We start from the raw sequence: 17,819 nt of genomic DNA on the forward strand, positions 1-17,819 counted from the left end.
GATGTATTCAAGGCACGTGGTCCACAAACCAAATGCATCTACATATCAATCAAAAAGAGATGCTAGCTGTTCAGAATGCCCTGACAGCCTTCAAGGACCTACTTCATCCAGGACAACTACTGATAAAGACAGACAATACCACAGTCATGTGGTACATAAACAAGCAGGGAGGCACTCATTCTTACCCCCTTTGCAGACTAGCCATGACTTTGTGGGACACAGCATTGACTTACCAAGTACATCTGCAGGCACAATTCCTGCCAGGAAAGATAAATACTCTGGCAGACGAACTAAGCAGAAACCTCATGGATCCCCACGAGTGGAAATTGGATCCACAAGTCTTCAGCATGATAACAAGGAACTGAGGATGCCCAGACATAGATCTATTTGCCTCTCCTCACAACTGCCAATTAAAGAGATTCTGCACAAGGACTTCTCACAGACAAGCATGGAAAGTGGATGCCCTATCTTTCAGCTAGAAAAACCTAGCAGTATATGCCTTTCCTCCACTGCCTCTCCTCCCCAAGGTACTCCTAAAGGTCAGACAAGAGAAGCCAAAAATGATACTGATTGCCCCAGACTGGCCCCATCAGCACTGGTACCCAATCCTAAGGAACTTGTCTCAATGCCCAGCCTGGACCTTACCTCATATACCTCATCTACTGTCCCAACAAAACAATCAGATCCTGCACAGCCAACTCAAGACCTTAAATCTGGCAGCATGGCGGATAATGTAGTCGTACAAAACACACCTCTCACTAAAGCGGTGATGGATGTCCTTTTGGAGGCCAGGAGGCCTAGTACCAGAAAATCTTATGCTGGAAAATGGAAGAGATTCTGTGCTTGGAACCAGGCACAAGGAATTGACACAGCTGTACCAGATATTCCTCAGATTTTGCAATACTTAACTGAGATGCTGGACAAAGGCCTATTCTTTTCATCAATTAAAATTCATGCCTCTGCCATTTCGGCTTATTACAATACAGAGCCACCAATCTTTTCTCATCCTTTATTAAGGCAGTACCTCAGAGGAGCCAAAAACTTAAGGCCTCCAAGGAGATGACCAATACCTGCATGGGACCTCAGTTATGTCTTGGAAAAACTCACCCTGCCTCCTTTTGAGCCAACCGCTACAGCTGATAAAGTTTTTATCTTGGAAAACAGCTCTGCTCCTAGCAATAACCTCTGCAAGACGATTCTCAGAGCTACAGGCACTCATGGCTGTGGAACCTTTTATCCTTTTTTATTCAGACAGGGTTTCTCTGAGGACAAACCCGACATTTATGTCTAAGGTAGTGTCCAGTGTGGCCCTTAACCAAACTATTCATTTGCCTGCCTTTTATCCAAACCCACAGAATAAGGGGGAGAGAATTCTGCATTCTTTGGACATACACAGACAGCTACGCTTCTTGAACAGAACCAAAGCTTTCAGAAAGACAGAGCAACTACTAGTGGCATATGCTGCAGAATCACAAGGAAAGGCTATCTCAAAGCAGACTATTTCAAAGTGGATAGGCCACTGCATTCGTTTCTGCTATTCACAACATGGCAAACCAGTGCCTAAGGACTTTAGGCCACATTCAACCAGAGCAACAGCCACTTCAGCAGCCTTCCTCAGGGGAGTACCAACCAAAGACATTTTAGAGGCTGCTATCTGGAGTTCAGTGCACACCTTTACAAAGCACTATCATTTACCACTCTACTCTAAATCCAGGGCAGGCTTTGCCACTGCAGTTCTGCAGGGCCTCATAGCCGCTCCTAATGCTATTTAGCACCAGCTTCCCTAACCATAGCTTTGGGATTCAACCCAATTGTAATGACTGCAACAGTGAAACACGAAGAATAGTACAGTTGTGTACACTTACCATAAATGTAGATGTTCGAGTGTATTCACTGTTGCAGTCCAGGTTACCCACCCGCCATTCCCCATTTCTTTGCTGGAACGTATCTGTACTCCTCTAATCTATACAACCTATGTGGTGTATTTGCTTGTAGATGAAGGCAAAATATACTTTGGGGCATGGATGCTTTATTGACATATTTTTAGCCTACCCTTTTGGGGGCACCTGACATCTGGGGCAAGAAAAACTGAAGAAAATGGCGTTGGCTGCATATTTTATACCCCTGGCACACTGACATCAGGGAAGAGGCGACAGCAACCGACGCCGGACCTAGACTTTGGAATTCAGGCCGACTGAGAGTAGCCTGCCAGCAGGATAACCCAGTTGTAATGACTGCAACAGTGAATACACTCGAACATCTACATTTATGGTAAGTGTACACAACTGTACTTTTCTGTGATTTCCTCACTAACCCTAGCAAGTGTATTATCCAGTATCTGACTGAAAAAAGAGTGGGAGGCTTATAGGGGATCTCTGTCCTGCAGAACTGAATTGAATGTTCGGTCAGTCTTGCAAAAATAAAAAAATAAAATAACAGTAAAGCTTAAAAGAAAACAATGAAAGTAAACATTTCAAGTAACTCTGCAAATCAAGAAATCTCATGTTAACTGCATAGGTCATATTTGACAAGAAAAATGAATGTGTCCTTTGAATCAAACATGGAAGTCAGTTTGCATTGAACTCCTTTTCTCATATTCATTTTTCCATGTAAATACGCAAACTTTTCATCTCTAATCCTGAATAAAATTGCAGCAGTCCTTACCCAACCACTGAGTACATTTGCACTAAGTACTTTTGTTACAGTATCTATGATTGTAACAGTTTTAGGTGGGGTACATGCAAGCTTGCTGTTGCATGTTAAGGATGCACTGCATGTCTTGATTTTTTTCCCAGCTTTGACATCATTTACCATGTAATATTGAAATAACAATGTGTGTAATATACTCCTGCTGCCCAGAATGTTTTATTTATATATATATATATATATATATATATATATTTGTGTGTGTGTGTGGTTTACCTTTGAATGTTTGACTGCAACATCTTCGGAACTGTTGCTGCGAACTACAAACAGTGAAATTCCGAAACCGCAAAAACCGAAGCGACAAATTCCAAAATCTCACCCCCTTTTGACCCATGGTAGCACTTGTTTTGGTGGTGGAGCAATCTGAAATGTCGAAAGTCTGTATTTATTCGACATTTCAGGAAGTGTCTGCTTCAGTTTTCGCGTAAACGGTTCGTGGATGTGCACATTCGACGAATGTGCTTTCACACATTCAAAAGTAAACCTATATATGTATATAGTTTTACATGTATATATGTATATGTATCTGTGAAACTAAACTGATGTTAAAAACAAGAATTGTAGACGATACAGGGACAGTAAAAAAAGGAAGTTTGACTAGTCCGTTTTCAATGCATTTTAAAAAAAGAGAATGTAATATAAAAAACTGTGATTTATGATCCTTGAAAATGTTCGTGTGTGGGAGGGCAGATGACATAAAGGGAAAGTTGTTATTTATGAATAAAATATGTATAATAAAGTTTCACTTTTATCAATTGAATTTAAATTTAATTAATTGGAAGTTGTTTCTTACAGTTGGCTTCTTTTAAGTTAACTATATAACTAATAGATATATCTGAGTCTATGTAAAATTTCTGTTGTACTCTGTGTCCGTTTGTCTGTATGCCAGTTGTCATCTGAGGAACTAGGGACTTTTTTGGGCTGCTGCTTTAAGTAACAGTGCCATAAGTTATGGCTGTAATACTGATATCATTAATGGGATATGGAATTCTCCCTAGTTTGTAGTGTAAAGCTATACATGAAGAATAATCATATATTTGCATTTTTTTCTGAGCATGTCTGTCATGGTATGTACTGTTAGACATCTGAAGTCTGTAAGATACTTAAACAATAATTGACTGAGTGCTTCAGTTCACAAGTCAACAATAACTTTTTTATCTTTGAAGTAAGATAATATGAAACCTAACCATGTCTGTATGACTAGCCCATTGCTTTACCTGACATTTGCATGTGTGAAGTTCTTTTTCATACAGGGTTGGCTGGTTGAGGTATCCATGGATCCCAGGTTTTCCATTTGAATTGTTTTTTTTGTCCCACCTAAGACTTGTTCTATGTGCTTGACACTGTGTTGAAGAAGGCAAAATAATTGTTTAGGTTAAACACCATAACATTGTATTCTGAAAAGCAGCTTGGCAGGTATACAGCACTATATGCAGCACTATCACTCATTTTTGTGTTGAAATTATTTGTGTTTATTTTGTGTTTAGCTTGCATGTTGGTGACTTTGTGCTTCTGCTTGCCATTCATATCAATCCTCCTCCTCCTTTTAGGTAAATTTCAGGGAGGCAGTGTCATTCTCATTTAACTTCCTATGTCATGGTGAATCTGTTCACAATGGTAGCAGGGTCAGGCTTCATTTGCTGGCTGGCCTTGGGTATTGTGTATGTGTGTGTTATGGCATTAGATAAAGACATTATTGAACATTTAGAGGTGTGGTAGCTGTTCTCTGTGCAGGTCTTCTTTCCATGATGCACTGCAGCTAAAGCTTTGTTTGTCATGTATCCAGTATTCTTGCTACCCATTTCCCAATCCTGATGAAGTCTCTCTCTGTCTCTCTCTCTTTTTTTCTTTCTATGCTGCATTTACAGCTGGAACTGCAGGTAGGTATGTCATTCTCCTTCTGACCACCAGAGAGGTTCAACAACTTACAAAGGCTGTGTCCCAGTCTCTTGCCCCATGAATCCAGGTCTAAGACCTTGATCAGGAATTACTTTTAGAAATGTGTTTTGTTTATTCATGGAAGAAAATTTTTGTTTCATGAAAGAAACAAAACTGTACCATGTTAAATACTTAATATGTTTTTTATTATTTTTAAAGGAGTCCATAATTTGCCAAATACTGTAGTTGGCAGTGTGCATTCAAAGGATATTAACACGGTTTAAGGGATTATTTTTCTGAATTATTTCCTGTTTCTATTTTTTTTCTGCAAACAGTGTACTTTAGTGACATATAGTACAAATTTTGAGGTCAAATTAAAATGCTCTTTGAAAATCATTGGCAGTCTTGAAACAGGCTTTGGGGTACTTGGGGAGGTGAACAACTTGCTTCTCACAGTAGCCAATATGTTGCCTTGATGTTTTAACATGCATGCATTAATTGTTAGGCAAAGGAACTGGCAACTTGTCAGGTAGCACTGAAAGTGGCACCTAAATGGTAACCTCTACAAAGTCTAGACTTTACATGGCCAAGTTTTGGCAGTACTTGGCCTGAAGCATTTATAGTTACCTTTGGTAGCTGTAAATGGCCCAGTGAGCAGTTGCTGAGCCCTGTAATTGTGATTCTGGCTCTTTAGCCAGATTTAGTATAAAAGCAAATATTCCACACAGCTGTGTATGTCTTATTTATGTTTCACTGGACGATTTTTGCTACAGTTTTAGAGTATTCCACGTAACACATTTCAGGTAAGTGGTGGTGCTGTTATGAGATATCAGATTTCACAGATATTTGAAGCTGCCTTGTTTTTCAGAACTTAAGCATGCAATACTAATTATTTATTTTGTGCTCATATATTCCCACTGAAAGAAGGGACTCTTACCTCTGTAGTCATTGTTTGGGGTACACTTGCATCCTATTTACAGTTATTAATGCTCTTTTTTTTTTTTTTTTTTCTTTCAGAATGCAGCACTCCAGCACCTGTTCATTCGCAAAAGCTTTCGTCCATTCAAATGCTTGCAGTGTGGAAAGGCATTCAGGGAAAAAGACAAGTTGGACCAGCACTTACGGTTTCATGGCCGAGAAGGCAACTGCCCCCTGACTTGTGATATCTGCAACAAGGGGTTCATAAACAGCACTGCACTGGACACACACATGAAATTCCACTTGGACCAGAAAACATACTCTTGTATCTTCTGCCCAGAATCTTTTGATCGATTGGACCTGCTTAAGGATCATGTGGCTGTACATGTCACAGATGGACACTTCACCTGTCCTACCTGTAAAAAACTCTTCCCTGACTTTATCCAGGTACATACTGGCAGAAATCAACAGCAACAAACTTGTGCATTCACAATGTTACTTGCATTAAAAAAGTGTCACGTCTGGCATGTATTAATTTGGCACTGAGAGAATATGAGTTGCATAAATTGAGCAAGTCTTCTGATCATTTTCAGGAAGCTAATTAGTCAGAGGAACTACAGGCAGTTGTTTCTGGAGGCCTTAATTTGCAAAGAGTAATGCTGCCTTAGCTGTAGTATCTTTGAAATTTTGTAGGAGGCAGTGCTTGTTTTGGTGGTGGGATTTCTAAAATGTTCTAGGGTTTCTGCTTCTCAGGAGGTTGTAGTGCTGCCTTAGTTGAAGTATGTCTGCAACTTTTGAGGAGGTCGTATTGCCTCTGTTATAGAGTACACAAACTATTGGAGGAGGTCCTACTGCCTCAGTTGTCGAAACCTACACCAGTGGAGGAAAGTAGTACTGCCTCAGTTGTAGAATTTCTGGTTTGGGACGGCACTGCTGTCTCAGTTGTAGTATGTCAGCAGGTTTGGAGAAAGTACTTCTGCCTTGGTTGTAAGATCAGAGCTATTTTGGTGGTGGCAGTGCTGCACATTGCCCATGTCTATTGGCAAGCCTAATGAAGATAACTAGTAAACTTGGTAAATTACCTTGACCTGGTGATAAGAAAAATGTAGGCAAAAGGGTGTTGGTGTGAAGGGAATCTGTGATAATAAGTAAAGGTGGAGTTTCTACTTTAAGGCATCAGCTGTCTGGTCATGATGAAAACATAATTGCGGATGGGGTGGGTATGACCCATCTGCAGAGCTGGTGGAACAAATAAAGTTGAACATTGAGGCTTTGGGATACGCTGCAGATGTTTTCCACCAGCTATTTACAAGTCTCTTTTTCCACTATCGTGAATGGAGATGTTGAATTAGTAAGAGACAGTAGACTGTAGTTGATTGTTAAAGTACTGATGTCAGAAAATCTTTTAGGGGTTTGCTTTAGGAACAGTTTCTCTTCAAATATTTGGCTTGGTCTGGTATCATAAGATTAGCATGCTGTGACAGAACATTGTTGCAGACATTAGTTCCAGTAGCTGTCAAGAGATGTGGAGCAGAACTGGCAACCCATTAATGGACATCATTAACTTTGGATAGGTTGCAGTACAAAGAAGGTGAGGTTCAGGATCCTAGTGGAGTAAGCAAGGGACTAGAAAGTTGACCAAACATGCAACTGGATATGGTCTGCCTTAATGCCAGGGCTTTTGATTATAAAATTAGTCATGTCCAGCCTTGGGTGTTAGGCTTGTGGGTCCTGAAAGCCAAATGCTGATTGGGACTGATAATCCTAGACTGGCCATTTGATTACTGTAGGGAGGGAAAGGCTGAGAGTAAAATCCAGTCTTGTAAGTCAGATAGCATGAGGGCTGTACAAGATGGAAATTTTGGAGGCGGACAAGTACTGAACCATTTGGCATCAGTTTTTGTGTCTTAAAACAATAAATCCTAACTAGGGCAATCTCATATGCATAAGACACACTGAAAATTAAAAAATAAATTAGAAGCTTTGGAAACCGTTTTAGTGGGGAAAGTAAAGGATGTTGGGTAAGATTCTTTTAGGGTAGTGAAGCTGTGGTAAACTGTATGGGGATAAAAGAAAGGTAGCTTTAGAAGGAGTTGGTGAGCGAATTAATGCAGGGAGATTATGTAAGAGTCACGAGAGGTGTAAAAGAGCTCTAGTTGTTTTGCTGTCTAATGTAGTATTCAGTACAACTTTCCTACAGCTTTTTTATTAATATGTTAGGCTCTGCAAGAGATGGTCAGCTGGTGGCATTCATCCTGACAAAGATTTTGGGAAAACCAATGACTTCATCAGAGGTACTGATTGTATCAAGGAGATGTAGGGTCAGTTAAATGGCTGTTTATGAGGTCATAACACACCAAGAATTCTGCCAAAAGAAAAGAGCACAGTGGATTTTACTGGTGTTTGATTCAGAGAAGCAGTGAAGAGCAAAAGCAGCTTTCCATAAATAGGGGGAAGGTTAGGATGTATATTGGGAATAGTCTAAAGTTAAAGATTTAGAAAGCAGTGAAATCTCAAGGACTGATGGAATATCACTGAGTGTATGAAGACTACAGAAACCAGTCTAGTCTAAATGCATTAAGTGAAAAGGGAAGCACAAAGGGATTAGTACAGAGGAAACTAGAATAAAGCACTTTAATGATTATTCTCTTTACAAGCATATGTAGGGACAGTGTTGTCACTTGCTGATGGTCCCCAAATTGCAAAGTTGGATGCCCCTAGATGCTTCCATGTAAGCATCACCCTGATGCTTCCACCCCTTCTAAATGACCTTTTAACTCCTGCTAGAAAGCTTTTGGAGCGTTACCCTCAGACTGAACTGGGGTTAGAATACCCTGGTCCATCCCACAGAGGGGCATTCAGAATGACTTGCATTTAGTTTCTGTAATGTTACAACAACCGTACATGCATAGCCAGCCTCAGATGAAATAGTGCCCTAGGCCAAGGGGTCTATGGCACCACCTGTTGCCTACAAGTCCCCCAGTGTCTTTCTTCCATCCTGGCTTCCCCAGACCATACAGATTAGTTTTTTCTTCTTTTTCTCACATTTTCTGTAATAATTAGCTTCTTTTAGTGACCATGTTTTTCAAGGTGTGCTCTGGGTGCATTTTTTACCTTTTTTAACAACCTTTTCATCTGATGATCTGAACAAAAATCAAGACTAAGGGAAAAAACTTTTTTAGCTTTGCTTTTTTCTTGCATCTTTTCGGCACACCCTAACAAGCCAAGAATACATAGTATAACTGTCTAAGAACTAATTGAATTAAGCCATGCTGTTATTAGATGTATTTTAAACCTTTTTCCCAACTTTTTTGATCTAATGATAGCCTGAGAGTAAACCACGAATAAAGAAAGATATTCAGCCCCCTTTTTTTTTTCAAGGGAGGAACAAAAAGTTGTGTCCAGATTTTAATGTTCAAAGGTGACAAAATAGTACAGCACAATAAGTTGGGACGATGAATGTTTGTGAGGATACATAAATCCTGTGTGGGAATAGTTCCTGAATCATTACCTCTCCAAAAAAAATACTGACACTATCTCTCTGGTATAGAGCATACATCGTCACAGATGTATATTTCAAGTGACTACCACCTTACCCCTACAACCAAAAGGCAACCACTTCTTGTGTACTCCTCTGATGTCAGCCTGGGACAAAACTGAAAGAACAAACTGAGCATAGTAAAATTATTTCAGCCCATTACTATCAAATATGTATAAACATCATGCCTCCTTACAACTGCCTCCCAAAGATAGCCATCTGTACAAGTGTATGATGTTTCATTGTGAGGAAAGTAGAAAAGCAGTAATCATAATAATGCATTCCAACTTGTTGGTGTCAGACAGCACTGCCCCATTAAGCTTTTGTGACCTTCAGTGCACACCTCTGAGCAATGACCACATTGTCCCACTGTGATGGGCCACTACTCCTGATCAGCACTCAAGGAGACTTAGTCCTCACCACTGACTCCAGTGAGACGGTTACCAAGGGCAAAAATGGATTCACACAGTGTTTTCAGATGCAGCTCCTTGCACCAAGCACAGTTTCCCTTAAGAGCACTCAGGAAGTACCGTCCAGACCTGGGGCTGGACTCTCCTCCTCTGTCCAGACCCACACAAAACTCCACGCTGACCACTTTGGAGCTTTGTGTCCCTGTTCCCAGTAGCTGACACACGCACACACTTAGATTTTTGACACATACACACGAGGGAAAAGCTGTCACAGATTTATTAGCTGTGCCTCTTTCTGCCCAGACTCTGAGGCAATCACGCTGCCACCAGTCAGCTCCCCTAAGGCTCTTACAAAGGGTACCCAATTATACTGAGTAAAATTAGTACCAATACAAATGGTAGGGTGTGACCATAGTAGCATGGCTTTCAGGAGCGGCCACAATGTCACTAAAACAAGTGTAAGTACTATGAAGATGTTGAAAATATTCTGTAAAGGACCAGATGTTCTTTGTGTTTCACTGTTGCAGTCATTACATTTGGATAATCTGCTGGCAGGTTGCCCTCAGTCGGCCTGAATAACAAAGTCTTGGGTCCTGCGTCGGTTGCTGTCTCCTCTTCCATGACGTCAGGTTATCAGGGGTATAAAACATGCAGCCAATGCCATTTTAATCAGTCTTTCTTGCCGTGCAGTGCCCGAAGCAGAAGCAGTTCGCAAGTGTCGGTTGGCTGACTCCTGAAATTTTCATATTTGAGTTTCAGAACTGAAGTCTTCAAACTAAAGCGAAGTACCCCGTCGGGGAAACTTTTTCTTGCTCCTTACCGATATCAGTAAAAGTTAATAATTGCATTACTTGTGGGAAGCAAATACCTCATAAGGATTTTCATTTGTACTGTATTCCTTGCTTAGGCCCTGATCACAATGTGCCTTGCTGTCAGTTTTGTGCTAAATTTAACGTACTATTAAGTGTCAGTATAGTTTTGTTTCTAAATATTTTGGTTCAAGATTTAACTACCCTGAAATGTTGTCTGTTAGCTCTCCGACTACTGGAGTTCACAAAAAAAACGCAAGGAAAAAGACAGAGACAGACCGTCGAGGTCCAAAACCGACGACAAAGCTTCTCCTAAGCCAGTCGCCGGTTCACCGGTACTCAGTGAGGCGCTTTCGCAGCCCCTGATACCCACTACTTTTGAATCGCAAGCCTCTGCCGAGACCCATTCGGAGTCTGGTATGCTGCGAGATTCGCTAAGTATTGAACCCGTGGATGTCTCTCCCTTGGATGGGTCCAGAGCCGCTGAGCAGGCACTGGCTTCTGAGGGTGTATTCAGGCCTTAACATTTTTACATTAAACTGATGCCAGCAACAAAAACAAGGTCAAAAATAACTTCTATGTCTAAAAAACCGACGCATGAGCCACATGCTCAGGCCCCTATGCCTAAAAAACAGATGATCAAAATGGCTGAGGATTTAATTACCTTGATCAGGGGCAAGGCACTGATTATGAATCCTCAGATCAGGTTTCCATTTTTTCTGATTCCTCTTCTGATCAGGAATTTTCTATTCCACCCTTTGAGGATTCTGACGCAGAGAAATCCATCCCATCTACATCTCCTCCTGAGGATTACTCTTTTGGAGAGACTTACTTTAAGGGAACATTTTCACTGGGAGAGTGAGGACTTCTCAATCAAAAAAGAGGCTTAGGGATTTCCTTCTTCTTCCTCAGTATAGGCCTTTGGCAATACCACTTGTATTCGACATTGTTGATGTGTTCTCGGAATCCAGCATGGCTCCTGATTCCCTGCCTCTGGCTCCTAGTTAGCCAGACAGATATTACAGGGTTCCTTACTCCCACAAATTTCTTTTCAAAAATCCTGCTGCTGATCCTGAGACTATTTCTCAGGGTCCCAAGGGTGTTAAGGCTTCTACAGCCAAAAATTCTACCCCTTCTGATATAGATTCCAGGGCGCTGGATAAATGGGGTAAGAAGGTTTATACGTCTGCAACCTTGGCAATCAGGGCTTTAAACTGCCAGTTCCATATGCTTAAATATCAACAGCATGTTATGGGCTTACTGAAACAGAAAATGATGTTGATTTCTGATTGTGTGGAAAAGAGTTACAGGATTTCTTGCATTCAGCAGAACAGGTTAGAAAGCATACTTTGCAATGTGGTTTTGATTCCTTGGAGGCGTCTTGTAGGGCCGCCCTTACTGGATCTGTGAAGAAGACGTGCCTGGTTCAAGGAGCAAAATCTGCCTGATCATGTTAAAGCTAAATTGTTGGATGCCCCTTTGCAGCATGATACTCTTTGATAATAAGGCAGAAGAGGTTTTAAAGAAAATGGAAGACAAAGCTAAATCTATGCAAACTGTAAAAGATTTCTTGCAAGTGCAGCCACCCAGGTTCAGTAGGCACTGGCCTACTAAAAAACTGGTCCTTTCCTGTGTCCATCAGAGCCACTCAGGGCAAACCCAGGCACTCAAAAGGCTCCAGATATCAATCACAGGGATCTTACAGGTCAAAACAATGGGGGTGCCTCCACCTCCAAATCTGGAGGAAACAAAGCACAACCATACAGTAAGCAGTCTCAATTACTTTCCTGTATCATCTCCAAGCACTTATCTTTTGGCAGCCCCCTTGGGGGGGAAACTAGCACTTCATGCTCAAAATTGTCAGTTAATTACCCAGGACAAGTGGGTATTAAACATAGTATCCCAGGGGTACAGATTTAATTTCCATACTTTGCCAATTCCAAACGGATGGCCAGATCTACCACAAAACCAGTGGGCAGAGGCCCAGAAACAAGTCATGTCCCTCATGGATATGGGGGCTATTCAACTGGTACCAGAAAAGGAAAAAGGACAAGGATTGTATTCAAGACTTTTCCCTGGTACCCAGAAAAGACAATTCATGGTGTCCAGTACTGGACTTATCGATTCTGAACACGTTCCTGGACATTCCAAAATTCAAAATGCTGACTTTGCAACAGCTACTGCCTATGCTAGGCATGAATGCTTGGTTAGTAACTCTAGACTTAAAAGAGGCATACCTGCATATCCCAGTAAGGGAATCATGCAGAAGATACCTCCGCTTCAAAGCAGGTTTTTTTGCATTACCATTTCTCTGCACTGCCCTTGGGCTTATCTACTGCGCCCAAAGTCTTTATGAAGTGCCTGGTACCAGTAATTTCATTCTGCAGACAAAGAAACATTAAAATTTATCCTTATCTGGACGATTGTCTCATTCAAGCAGAGGACAAGGACACTCTACTTCAACATTTGTAAAAAGGCTTCTTGCATGCCTAGGGTACACCATAAAGGAAAAGAAATCACAACTGGTACCCACTCAAGTAATTACATTCCTGGGTGCAAGCTTGAATACAACTGCCCAGATGGCTTAACTCACGCCAGACAAACAAAGGCAATTGACAACATATTTCAAACAAATGGCAACAAAAACCCAGTTATCTGCAAGACAAATTCTACAGGCTTTGGGGTTCATGGCATCCTGCATTCTACTAATTCCATATGCGAGACTGCATATGAGGAAACTTCAATGGTACCTAAAAAGTTTATGGAGTCAACATTGCCACAGCCTGGAAACAATGATTCCTCTCATTCCCTGCCTACAACTTGAGTTTCTTTGGTAGGCAGAGACATGTCACCAAAACAAGGGACTGTCATTCACTCTACCCCTTGCCTCCCAAACTCTAACTACAGACGCATCAGACTATGCATGGGGGGGGCCCACCTGGCAGGGAGATGCATTCAGGGCAAATGGAGCCCAAACCAAATGCATCTGCATATCAACCAGAAAGAAATGCTAGCTGTTCAGAATGCTCTGACAGCCTTCAAGGACTTACTTCATCCAGGACAACTACTGATAAAGATGGACAACACCACAGTTATGTGGTACATAAAAAGCAGGGCGGTACACATTCCTACCCCCTTTGCAGACTAGCCATGGCCTTGTGGAACACAGCATTGACTTACATCTTCAAGCTCAATTCCTGCCAGGAAAGCAAAATACTCTGGCAGACAACCTAAGCAGAAATCTTATGGACCCGCACGAATGGAAACTGGATCCACAAATTTTCAGCATGTTAACACAGAAATGGGGGGAGCCCAGACATAGATCTATTTGCCTCTCCCCAAAATTATCATTTGGACAAATTCTGCACAAGAACTCATCACAAAAAAGCATGGAAAGTGGATGCTGTATCCTTCAGCTGGAAAAACCTGTCAGTCTATGCCTTTCCCTCTCTGCCTCTACTCTCCAAGGTCTTACTAAAAGTCAGACAAGAAAAACCAAAAATTATCCTAATTGCTCCCGACTGGCCTCGCCAGCACTGGTACCCGCTGCTAAGGAATATGTCACACCTTCCTCCATGGTACTTGCCTCAAACTCCTCATCTGCTGTCTCAGCAGAACTAATTCTGCACACTCAGCTCCAAACTCTGAATCTTGCAGCATGGCTAATCAACTAATTATTCAAACCACATCTCTCAGTAAACCTGTGATGGATGTCATTTTGGAAGCCAGAAGGCCTAGTACTAGAAAATCTTATGCTGATAAATGGAAGAGATTCTGTGCTTGGAACCAAGCACAAGGAATAGACACAGCAAAGCCCAATATTCCTCAGATTTTACAATACTTGACTGAGATGCTGGACAAGGGCCTATCTTTTTCTTCAATAAAAATCTATGCCTCTGCCATCTCGGCTCATTACAGCACAGAGCCTTCCCTCTTTTCTCATCCACTGCTTAAACAGTATCTTAGAGGGGCCAAAAATTTAAGGCCTTACAGGAGAACACAAACTCCTGCATGGAACCTCAATTTTGTGCTGGAAAAACTCACCCTGCCTCCTTTTGAACCAGCAGCTACTGCAGATATAAAATTTCTATCTTGGAAGACAGATTTTCTTTTGGCAGTCACTTCAGCAAGAAGGTTTCAGAACTACAGGCTCTCATGGCAGTGGAGCCTTTCATTATATTTTACATGGGCAGGGTGGCCCTCAGGACTAATCCTTCTTTTATGCCTAAGGTGGTATCCATTGTGGCTCTTAACCAGACCATTCACCTGCCAACATTTTTCCCAAATCTGCAGAACAAGGGGGAGCAGATTCTGCATTCATTGGATGTACACAGACAACTAAGATCCTATTTAAACAGGACAAAATCTCTAAGAAAGTCTGAGCAACTACTGGTAGCATCTGCTGCAGGATCAGAGGGGAAGGCTATATCAAAGCAGACTATTTCTAAATAGATAAGCCAGTGCATTCGTTTCTGCTATTTGCACCATGGTAAACCTGTGCCCAAGGGGATCAGATCCCATTCCACCAGGGCTGCCTCTACTTCAGCAGCTTTTCTCAGAGGGGTCCCAACCAAAGACATTCTAGAAGCTGCTACTTGGAGCTCTGTTCATACATTCAGAAAGCATTATCATTTACCTCTCTTCTCTAAATCCAGGGCAGGCTTTGCCACTGCAGTCCTGCAGGGCCTTATAGCTGCTCCTAATGCTGTTTAGTTCCATCCTCCCATCCATAGCTTTGGGATTCTACCCAAATGTAATGACTGCAACAGTGAAACAGAAGAACATAGTACAGTTATGTACACTTACTATAAATGTAGATGTTCGAGTGTATTCACTGTTTTGCAGTCCAGGTTACCCACTCACCATCCCCCATTCTATACCTTTTCTTTCCTTCACTATACTCAAAAGCCTTTGCGGTGTATTTGCTTTTAGTTGAAGGTAAATGTTATGTTTCTAAGGTGCATTTATATATTTACAGTTTATTTATATATAGTTTTGCTCCCCTTTTGGGGGGCACCTGACATCTGGGGCTAGAAAAACTGATTAAAATGGTGTTGGTTGCATGTTTTATACCCCTGACGACCTGACGTCATGGAAGAGGAGACAGTAACCAATGCAGGACCCAAGACTTTGTTATTCAGGCCGACTGAGGGCAACCTGCCAGCAGATTACCCAAATGTAATGACTGCAACAGTGAATACACATTTATGGTAAGTGTACACAACTGTACTTTACAATGAAAGGTATTACAATATTTAATGATAAATTATAAAACAGAAAATGGGAGAACACTGAATACAGTAATTTCCACCACAGCGATGTAAAAAATAATACAGTTGGATAGTTTGTCACAGATGCAGAAAACAATACTAAACTATTCTCACTAAATGTCCCTGACTAAAGAATTACTGATGTTCTTTGTGTTTCAGTATTGCAGTCATTATATTTGGGTTATTTGCCTGCAGGTAGCCCTCAGCCGGCCTGAATATCAAGGTCTTGGGTCCTGCGTCAGATGCTGTCTCTTCTTCCATGACGTCAGGTCGTCAGGGGTATAAAGCATGCAGCCAACGCCATTACATCAGTCTTTCTTGCCACGCGGTGCCCGAAGCAGAAGCAGTTTGCAAGTGCCGGTCGGCCGACTCCTGAAATGTTCGTTTTCAAGTTTCAGAACCGAAGATCTTCAAAAAACCCCATTGGGATCCTTTTTCTTGCTCTAAACCGATGTCAGTAAAAGTTAACAATTGTATTACCTGTGGAAAGCAAATACCTCATAAAGATTTTCATTCGTACTGCATTCCTTGCTTAGGCCCAGACCACGATGTCCCTCGCTGTCAGTTTTGTGCCTTATTCAATCCTCGAACTATTCGTTGTTGGTTCATTTTTCTTCTACAGCTGGATCTCTACCAACCTTTAGATTTCATCCTATTTCAACAACTTTCATCTACAAAATCCTACTAAAGCTTAAGCCTTGTACTCCTTCAGCTGACCAGTTACCTTCTGAGTATTTGCAAATAGCAGCGAAAGTTATTGCCTTTCCCATATCCATCCTACTCAATAGAACCATTAATGAAGGCATCATTCCAGACATCTGGAAAATCTCCCACATCATCCCCCTACATAAAGGTGGTAAATCCAACGACTACTCTAATTACAGACCAATAGCTCTCCTATCACCCTTAGCTAAAGTCATGGAAAAATGCATTCACCATCAGTTACTCAACCACCTAACTAAACACAATATTCTGGCTACATGCCAGCATGGCTTTAGACCATTTCATAGCACTACCACTGCTCTACTATCTTTCACTGACACCATTAATAAGAACAGTAATAACAACATCCTCTCTTCTGCTCTCTTTATCGACCTTTCAAAGGCTTTTGATATGGTTAATCATCCCCTACTTATAAATACTCTTGAACTTCTTGCTCTAGATCCCCCAGTTATACAATGGTTCAAGTCTTACCTTAACAATAGGCAACAGGCAGTTCTCTGGGAAAATAAACTATCATCCCTCCTACCGGTCACCCTTGGAGTCCCCCAGGGCTCCATTTTAGGACCTCTTCTCTTTTCTTTATTCATCAACAACCTTCACATAGCAGTCCCTGAAGCTACCTGCATTCAATATGCCGATGATTCCACACTTATATGTTCTGCTAACTCCACATCTGAACTACTCTATCTAACTCAAAAAGTATTTAACTTAGTAGAAGACTGGTTCCTAAAACGCTGCCTTCTTTTGAACGCCAAAAAAACAAGCTTCTACTCTTTGCACCCACCAGTAGGTCCTCTCCTATTGATTTCTCTATTATATCTAACAACGGTACCCTTATCTCTCCCGAACACACTACCAAACTATTAGGAGTCACAATTGATAAGAACCTTAACTTTGATATGCATATAAATAACACCATTCAAGCAGTGAACAGAAAAATTTGACTCCTTATACAGAATCAAACCCTTCCTAACTCCTCTAGCTAGAACCACCATTGCCCACTCTCACCTAATCTCAACTCTTCTCTATGCTTCTCCTATTTATACTAATCTAAAAAAAAATAATCTTTTCAAACTATCAAACTCCTATAATAATATTGCCAGGTTTGCCACTGGCAATGCATTTCAAACACACCACTGTCTGAATCTTAAGCAGCTTGACTGGCTTGAACTCCCTAACATGCTTTTTCCCAACTCACCATTGCTCACAAAATCTTTTACCAACCTAATAATAATACTCAAATTCTCGCTAACCTCATTACCCCTTATAACAATCTGATTTCTCTACGCTATTCAGGTAAATTACTTGCTAGTATAAGTAAGTCCAATAACTTGTCAGGCGATAGCATTTTCTTCAATACTGTTGGGAAACACTGGAACCTTCTACCTACTAATCTATCTCTACTTCCGTCACTGTCACTCTTTAAGCAAAAACTCAAAATTCACCTAAAATCACACTGGTTATGTCCCTGCACTAACCCTGATTAATTAATTAATTAATTAACCACCTTTCCTTTCTTTTCTTTTTACTGCCTATGGATCTACATCTTACTCTATATACCCCTCTG

The 17,819-nt window shown here is 41.2% G+C and overlaps 1 protein-coding gene across 2 annotated transcripts in view; it reads left to right on the top strand.

Moving 5' to 3' along the window:
• Positions 1-17,819, top strand: part of PRDM10 (PR/SET domain 10) — a 1,088,540-nt gene that overhangs the window by 539,487 nt on the left and 531,234 nt on the right. The window contains exons 10-11 of one of the 2 annotated variants that reach the window (XM_044081083.1): positions 4,575-4,586; positions 5,602-5,949. In XM_044081083.1, the coding sequence (XP_043937018.1) occupies positions 4,575-4,586; positions 5,602-5,949 (360 nt within the window). The remainder of the gene's footprint in view (positions 1-4,574; positions 4,587-5,601; positions 5,950-17,819) is intronic. The other variant, XM_044081084.1, reaches the window with a different exon arrangement.

Source organism: Protopterus annectens, chromosome 8.part0 (genome assembly GCF_019279795.1).
Source record: "Protopterus annectens isolate FY-2018-M chromosome 8.part0, PAN1.0, whole genome shotgun sequence".
In the NCBI taxonomy this organism is placed as follows: Eukaryota; Metazoa; Chordata; order Ceratodontiformes; family Protopteridae; genus Protopterus; species Protopterus annectens.